This window comes from Geospiza fortis, unplaced genomic scaffold (assembly GCF_000277835.1).
Source record: "Geospiza fortis unplaced genomic scaffold, GeoFor_1.0 scaffold407, whole genome shotgun sequence".
Taxonomy (NCBI): Eukaryota; Metazoa; Chordata; class Aves; order Passeriformes; family Thraupidae; genus Geospiza; species Geospiza fortis.
In genome coordinates, this window is record NW_005054507.1 from 226,912 (window position 1) to 235,736 (window position 8,825).

The following is an 8,825-nucleotide window of genomic DNA, read 5'->3' on the forward strand; positions in this document are numbered from 1 at the left end:
ATCTGCGAGGGGGACAGGAGCTGTCAGACCAGCCCGGGATGGGCTGTCGGGGTGTTAGAAGGGAATCCCTATGGTTAGGTGTAGGCTAAGGTTCATCAGCCTGCTGCCTCTGAGTAGTGATTTGCATTTAAGAGAAAGGTGGGGGTAAAGCAGGATGTGGACTGACCGAGCCCTATGTGATTCACGGGTTCATTACCATATGAGTAAGTGGTGCAAAGTGTTGTATGTATTTATAACTCATATGCAAAAGAATGTCAGATAAATATGCTGGCTTGACCTCTTAAATACAGAAGTCGTTATAGTCCCTCTTGTTTCTATGCTAAATAGTCACCACTCACCTGGTGAGCTCCTGGAACTCCTGGGTTAGGTCACATGCAGCTGAAATGGAGACGGAGAAAAACATTCCCATGGGTTAGCACTGCTTCTAGCGGGTAGCTGTGCTGGTCGGCTGTGTTACAGGAATATTGCAAATCAGGTGTTGCATGTCCAAACAGACTTTTAAATTATGTAGGAGGACAAGAAACCTTATCAGATTTTTGACTGATGGAGTGTGACTTGGCTAAACAGAATGAACAGTCCTATAATATTTGAGGAAGAGGATACAGAATACTGGAATGGGACAGCGTCCATCATGAAAAATTATGCTGGCCCCAAAAATGACTGGCTGGCTGTGTCTTAAGCATGTTGGCAAGAGATTTAAATCAGCCTGAGAATAGTTATTGCAGCAATGCACAGCAGTGGTTGCTTGCTTACAGGGAGCAGGTGTAATTTAGTCAGGCAGACTTGTGTTTTAAGGTTTCTCTGGCAGTGGGATCAGAGAGCTTTTCTGGCTATGGTTTGGTGCTGGCAAGCTAACACTTCAATCCTCCACGACAAATATGACACTGGCTCTGATTACTAGCCTTAGAAGCCGGTAATTTGGAGTGCACTGGAATTGAGGGGTGCTTTGTATAGCTGGAAAACTCTTACACATGTAACTATGTGGCAAGTCAACATAGTCATTTGTCACCGCTCAGAAAAGCAGCGTAACTTCCTGCCTTTGTTGGCCGTGTCTTGGGGCTGCCAGGCGAACAATGAAGCCCTGGCTGTTTCAGGAGGGAAAGGCTCTGAGAATGCACACCTTCAGGATGTGTGTGTGTGTGTGTCACTGGCCTCTACCTTAGCAGCTCACCTCAATAATTCTCTCATCGTGCGATGATGACAGCGCAGCTTCCCCGGCGCGCGCGCGGGGCCAGGAAGCCGCGGCTTCCGTCACCATTGTGCTCCATCCCCCCGCCAGGGGCACAGCCAGGCCTGGTCCCCACCAGTGGGGCTTGAAAAGGGGCTCTCTAGGGTAGGGGTCTCTCCACAGCAGCTGCACATCCCGTGCTCCCACTGCTGCAGGCAGCAGAAGATGCTTCTCGCCCTTTCCAGCTGACACCCAATACCTGGTTCGGCGTTTTTTTCAGAGGTAGTTGTGCTCCTGTTACAGCCTGTTTAGTTCTTCCCTCTTCAGATCTAAACATACTGAACTCCTTAAGCCAGGGCAAAGATTTGCTGCTGCACAGGGCTGGGTTTTTATTTTCAGGCTGAGTGACCCGAAAACTGGAGTGTCAAGTGCTGAGCAAGTAGCCCAGCAAAAGCAACGAGCATTTTGGAGTTCAACAGTGCATTTCTTTCAGGGCTTGGTGACTGTTAATCATTCTGAGCAACTGCAATAAAAACCCAAGAATTCAGTGTGTATATTTGTAGTATTTGAGCGAGTCCCATAAATTAAGGTGATGATTTTCAGCTGGTGCCCGGTTCTGTGTTCATCTCAGCCATCTCCTCTCGTTTTGCCCATGGGGCCTTACAGAAGCCTCTGATGAGGTTTGGGTTTTTTTGGTATGACGTGCTCAGTATGGCTGAAGCTGCCAGTTCTCCTTGTCAGATGAGCAATATTTCATAAAAGGGAAGTTGCAAAAGCTTGGTAATGAGTGCAATTAGGCTTCATATTTTTATTCTTCTGTTTTTGACAGTGATCTGTCACTTTTGATTGAGGCCTGTATTGCTTGCTGAGTCACTGATGAATTTTAGATGATTTTAAGAAGTCAAGGGGACTTCTTCTTCAGTCTTAGTGATTTCTAATTTCTTTTTTTTTTTTTAATCTTTCATTCCTTGAATAGTTATTTATGCCTTAGGCAGCCTAAAGAACAGCTTTTAGTAAGCTGAATTTCAGAAGTATATGAATTTTTGGGTGGTTTTCTAATGTTCAGCAGTGTCTCTTGCAGGCTGCAGTGTGTCTCTGCTACTGCCCTTAGAGGTGACTCGGCTCAGTCAAGTGCTTGGGCTGGACAAAGACCAAAGTCAGCCAGGCAAAGCCTGTTTTGGTTTAGTCAGCACGGAGAGAGAAATGTAAAGTTAGCATTGCTGCTTGCAGGCTGTGCAAGAGCTCAAGGTATTTATAGCACAGAGCAGAGTCCAAGAGGCTCAGAGAGTGTGGTCTGACAAACCCTGATGCGTTCCATCACTCCCGTGCTGCTGAGGAAGAGGCCCACAATAAATCTGACACTCCTCTGTGTGTGTCTGAGAGTCTGGCCTGTGTTTTTATTCTTACATCTCCTAAAGGTTCACAGCTTGAGCAGCTGGCCCTGTTCTGGGTGTCCTTGCCCTGTGCCATGCTGGAGGGCACCCGCTGTACCTGAGCTGGGCTGTGGCACAGGAAAACCTGTGTGCAACAGGCTCCCACCTTCCCTGCAGGATTTGTTAGGCTTGCTACCAGACTTTGGTTTGACTTTGATAACTTCTTGCCCAGTGAGATGTGGACTCCTCCCTATCCTGATGGATTTACTTCCTCTGAGCTCATGGGCGACGCCAGCTTCATCACCAATGCCACCTACAGAGTATTAAAAACCAATTCGTTCTGAGTTAAGTAATTCCATCCACCAAAGCGTGCTAGAAATGGGATTGTGAAGGCCACAGGTTGACCATTTGATGGCTGGCCTGACTCTATAGCACGATGTATTTCTGTTGAGCTGGAGAGTACCCTCCAAGATTTGTGGGTAGCCTCACATACTGAAGCCTTTTTTTTTCTCCTCTTTGCATATTTCCTGTCCCCTCCTTCTCTCATTTTGCTGTGGGCTCAAAAACCCTTTAGGGAAGGATGGCCTGTTTCTTACAAACCCTCCTTTGTCCAGCACAAATGAGCTGGTGTTTGGTGAGGAACCACGGTGAAAATAACTGTGTAATCATCTAAATGGCACCCAGACATCCTTGAGAACGTGCTTGAAAATATTCCCCAGTGCTTGATGTAGCCCTTAAGGGACAGCAGCCTTCTGACAGAGAAGTTGGGGTTACTAAGGAGCCAAGAGCATGACTTGGTGGGGCCTTGTTCCTTTACTCCATGAGGATGGTCAGGCAGTGGAGCAGGAGCCTGGAGAGGCTGCAGAGCCACCAAACTCAGAGATTTTCAGGAGCCATCTGGACCAAGCCCTAAGCAGTGTGATCTGAATGTGATGCTGACCCTGCTTTGAGCAGAAGGGTGGATGAGACCTCCTGAGGTCCCTTCCAGCCCAAACAATTCTGTAGTTATTTGTTTCAATGTGATGAAAATGAGTTGCTTTAAAATATGAGTGTTCAGGATGGAATAACACTTGATGACTTCTTACAAAGGTCCCAGTCTCTGATAACCACAGGTTTTTAGCTTAGAGTTCAAGAACCCAGGATACTGTTGCTGTTGTTTTTTATTCAAAGATACTTAAGGCTGATGTGGTCATGGAAAGAAAAAGCCCATAAATAAACAACATGCTTGTTCCAAGATGTAAGCCATTGTTAGTCAAAGCTGCTGAGTGAAAATGTGTTTTTATTCTTACAAGGTTTGCAGGTTGGCTTTAAATGGGCAGCTGGAGGGCTGCAAAGATGAAATAGAATAAAGTAGAGATGCACCACGGATTGGCACTAAAAGCAGAATTATATCCTAAGAAATGTCACACAAAATGTGTGGTTTTGCACAAGGTAAAATTCATTTAACTTCCTGCAGTTGGTATCTGTAATTTAGAAACTGGCAAGCTTCATTCTCAGGAAGGCCTGAAAAAAACTGGTTAATTTTTAATTTTTTTCCTATTTTTCAAGTTCCTTCACTTCATATTGTATTGTGCTTGCTTCTGGGAGAATATATAATTCTTCTACATAGCTAGCAAGTGTGTAAATGCTTTGGCCCTTATCATACAAGGAAAACAAGGGGAAATATGTATCATTTTAATAATATCTGAATTTTCCATATAGGCACCTAGTTCTGATGTGAAAGCTCAGCTGGTTATTGAAATTCATGAGGATGACAGCTACAATCATGTTAACATCCAAATAATTTTGTTTCTGCCTTTTTCTGTCAGGAGGGAAGTTGGGGATACACAGCCTGTATTTTTGGTGTGTTTTCCTTATGGAGACTTTAGGGCCCTTTGTTTTCCATAAGGAAAAACCAGTTTGTGCTGGTGTTATTCCTCACCTCTGTCAGGTGGGGTTTGCCAGTGTTTATTTTTAAATAAACAGGAGGGATCACATCAATACCAGGCTTGTTTCCAGAGCTGTGATTTCATGCCTTCAGCACACATTTCAGGGCATGTTTGGATATTGGGTGTCATCAGCAATTCCAAACACTGCAGGTGGGTCAGGGCACCGCCTGCCAGGGATTCCACCCAGGCTTTGCCCAGCAGCAGCAGCAGCAAGGCTGGGGCTTTCTTCTCCTGGACACACTGCTTCAGGTTGGGAGGTGGTGTTGAAAACACGTTTGGGGATTCATGCCTGCACCCAGAGCCTGCTGTCACCTGGCTCTGTAAGTAACAGGTTATGGGAGGGGATGGTTTTGGGTGCAGGTGTGGAGGGTCTGCTCCTGCTCCGAGTTTCTGTCCATGGCAGAGCCACTTACCTCGAAATTCAGGCAAAGAACTCAAGGGAGAGCAGCTCTGTGCAAAACCAGCCCTGTGCTCTTGCTGCCATGGGCTTTTTAAAAATTCTCTGAGAAGGCTTGTTTCCTTTTTAGAAGTAATTTTTCACTGGGACCTCTGGAGTCCCAGTCCAATCCCCTGGGTCACCTAGAGCAGGTGACACTGAAACATGTCCAGGTGGGTTTGGGATGCCTCCACAGCCTCCCTGGGCAGCTGTTCCAGTGCTCTGCCACCCTCAGTGAACAGAAGTTCTCCCTCGTGCTGAGGTGGAATTTCTTGTGGTTTACTTATGGCCATTACTCCTCATCCTGCCACTGGGCACCACTAAGAAGAGTCTGGCCCCACCTTCTCGGTGGCCTTTGGGATATTTGTATGGATTTGTATGGATTGATGAGATCCCCTCTTGGTCTCCCCCAGTCTGAGGTTTTAAGATCTACATCATCACAAGGCTCCTGGTCCTCCCATGCATCAGCTTGTGCTTGATTTTCAGATTTTCATCAGCCCTTTCTGTTAACTGCAAGTTTCAACCATCCTACTCCCTTTTTTGGGCTTTTCCCCCCCATGTTTTGTTTCTGTTTTTGAAGGCTGTGACCCTTTTCCCTGGGTTTGAGTGGTGACTGCACTTACAGAAGGGAAAAGAAATTACACCTTTCTGTTTTTTGGTGGTTTTCCTTGTGTTTAGAAGCACTCCTGAAAACACTGGTGTTTTGATTTCTCTGTGTGCTTGACCTTGATGTTATGGCAGATTTTCCATTCAGTTTGGATGCTGTAGTTGTACTGTACCAAGCCTGAGCTAATTTTACTTTTTCCTATATCAGACCTACTGGCTTTGCCTGGGATTTAAAGCAAAATATTAAAAATGTTACTCTGTGTGATGTTCCATCACTTCCAACTGGGCTGAAGTGAGGAAGCACTGTAGATCTCTCGAGGTCTGGTCTTGGCAGAATTCCACTCCAGCGAGGTTTGGACTGGAATATGGAATTTTGGAGATTTATAATGGAGCTAGTGCATTTTCTCTCCATAATTTCAGCCTTAGCTGTGCATACTGAACTCCAGTGTTTACCCAAATCCTGTGCCCAGGTATGTGTGCACAGTGTCAGTGGTTAGGAAAAATGGCACATAATGTGTTTGGTGTTGGTCAAATTAATTCATCAATTAAAAAACAATCCATGCTGCAGGGGAGGGAAAAAAAAACCAAACCAAAACAACCCAAAACAAAAAGAGCAAAACCTGCCTTTCTTAAATAAATCAACCTGCTTCCTCTCCAGCCACACAAATAATAATTAAAGATCTCTTTTAAACACAAGTGTGCTCAGGGAGGGTAGTGCCTGCACGGGGGTGTTACGATAACAAGTTAGGGAAGGCAGGGCCATTAGCTGCAATAGGGAATTAACTCCTACAGATGTGTTTACAGCCTTGCCCAGTCAAACCTCCCCATTCCCTGCCCTGCTTCCAGAGCGTGTTCCCCGTTGGGTTGCCCAGCTTTGATCTCATCCCATCCCTGTGTTCCCCTTCCCAGGCTGAAGCCAGACTCGCGGCAAAGAGAGCGGCGCGGGCGGAGGCGCGGGAGATCCGGATGAAAGAGCTGGAGAGGCAGCAGAAGGAGGTAAGGCCGGGGCTTTGGGGGGTGCCTGGGTTGTTTCCAGGGAGGAGGATGTTCAGAGATCCTGGAATAGATGGCTTGTCTGTGTTTTGTTGAAATAATCTACGTGGAGCTGATGTTGATCATAGAAAACCTGGGAAAAATGCAAGGATTTTGTCTCGGTGAAGCCGGCGTAATTATTCACAGAAAATCCTGGTGGTTAGTAATTCTTGTTTAATGTTACACTTTGAAGTATGCAGCTTCTTTGTGGAGGTGGTGGATTCTTATCAGTTCGTTAGAAATCCAATGAATATGGAAGATTCCTGGCTCTTTGTGTAACTCCAGTGGGAAGTTGTTCTGCTTCCTGCTGTGAAGCTGGTGCCAGTGCCCTCCTCAAGTTTGTAGAAAGGATGGGCTGCTCTTGGCAGGGGCAGGGGTAGAAGCTGCACTTGCCAAAGCATTACCTACCTGGTGAACTGAACCAGAAGCTCTCAAAAGTGGTGCTTGGTGATGTGCATTCAGTGAAGCAGCAGAGTGGCTGCAAGAGGGACAACAGCAATCACAACTTAGTTTTTTCAGTAGATTTTTGAAGGAGAAGGAAGAAGTAGGGAGTCTGGGGGCAGGGTCTGGGAATACACAGTGGGAATAAATGTGGGGAAGGAAAAAAGGGAAATGGCTTCACACTGACAGAGGGCAGAGTTGGATTGGATATTAGAAAAACATCTTCCCTGTGAGGGTGGTGAGGTCCTGGCACAGGGTGCCCAGAGAAGCTGAGGCTGCCCCATCCTGGAAGTGTCCAAGGCCAGGCTGGATGGGGCTTGGAGCAACCTGGGATAGTGGAAGGTGTCCCTGCCCATGGCAGGGGATGGAACTGGATGGTCTTAAGGTCCCTTCCAACCCAGGCCATTCTGTAATTCAGCGGTTCTGCATTTGCTTTGGGGTGCAGAGCAAGATCTGTTTGAGCTTTGGAGCAGTGAATCAGGAGGTGACAGCAGGATGTGGATCAGGATGTGACAGCAGAGCAGTGCCAGTGCAGGCTGCAGCAGCCAGCCCACAGAAAAGCTCCTGGGCAGGCTGCCCTCCCTCAGCTCCTGGTGAGGCAGGTCTGGATGTGTCTCAGCTCCCTTGCTGCAAACACAGAGCTTGGGGAAGGTGGGAGCCTTCTCCTGCTGCAGTTGCTGCTTTCTGAAGGATGTTTCTTGCAGCCTGGCCCAGCCTGGGAGGTGCTGTCACTGCTGAGCTGGCAGCTGGGGTGGGGGGACTTGGGAGCAGCCGTGGGAGGGCTGTGCTAAACAGGCACCACGTGTTTTGTTTGGGTAGCAAAGTAAATAGGGGTGTCCTGGCAGCTGACACCATCTAATTTACAGGTGACTTAATGAAACTGATGACCCCTTTGCAGATTAAAAGCTGATGCTGCAAAGGGTGTCTTGGTAAACTGAAATTTAGGTGTGAAAACTAAAGCTCCTGCAATTAAGAGCTTGTCATCTGAAAACCTGTGAAAGCTTTGTATAGATAGAAATTGGGTAGGGCAGGATGTCCCTCTGCAATACCACAGTCATTGAAAGCTCAGCCAGATACCCATCACAGTCTCACTGGCATAAATGACACATTTATTTAATATTTTGCATGCTTGGGTATTCTGTAACTTTTTGAAATAGTTTCATCTTAGCCCCCAGATGCCAGGTAGAGATATTAAGGAGAGCTGCAGGAAGTTTTTCATTGCCACAAGTGTCTTGCAGGTATAATAAAACATAAATACAGAAAATCCCAAGCAGTGATCAACACAAGGTATTTGGCACCTACCCCTTCCTTGGAGGGGGACCTGCTGCGACACTGGGATCTGTACACCTGGTTCTCTGCCATCTTCATTTCCCTTTGCAAACTTTTCAGAAACATGAAGAGCGCTCTTCCACTGCTGCCATGTTAAATAACCAGAAGTTAAAGCACTCGCTTTACTACTTCAGAAGGCTTTTTAGAGCCCTAAGTCCCTTCTGGGAGTTAAAAAGCAATAAATGAATTTATTGCGTGTGCGTGTAGTCTTTCATGCTTTAAGCCGTGTGCATGCCCTGGCAGGCTTCTTGTGGAGCATGGATTACTTGGAAATATATTTACACTGCTGCCCTGTGTTAAAAGTTTCCAGGTGCTACCATTACAGGCTATAACTATGGCAGTGAAAGAGAGTGTTTTAATGATTTGGGTTTGGAAACTGGCTCCTCTCCTGCCCACCACCTCATATTTATCACATTTCTCAATCTTGCACTTCATTTCCCTCATTTTAAAGTAATTGGGTGACTTTTGCATGAAGAGTCTACACAGAGGATTGAGAAATGGTGCAGCAGGAA

At 46.5% G+C, this 8,825-nt stretch overlaps 1 protein-coding gene across 5 annotated transcripts in view; it reads left to right on the top strand.

The window, feature by feature from the left end:
• Positions 1 to 6,424: 6,424 nt before the first annotated feature.
• Positions 6,425 to 8,825, top strand: part of LRRFIP1 (LRR binding FLII interacting protein 1) — a 59,143-nt gene continuing 56,742 nt past the window's right edge. For all 5 annotated transcript variants that reach the window (XM_031063480.1, XM_031063478.1, XM_031063481.1 and 2 more), the window contains exon 1: positions 6,425 to 6,507. In XM_031063480.1, coding sequence (XP_030919340.1) covers positions 6,478 to 6,507 — 30 coding nt within the window. In that variant the 5' untranslated portion in view covers positions 6,425 to 6,477. The remainder of the gene's footprint in view (positions 6,508 to 8,825) is intronic.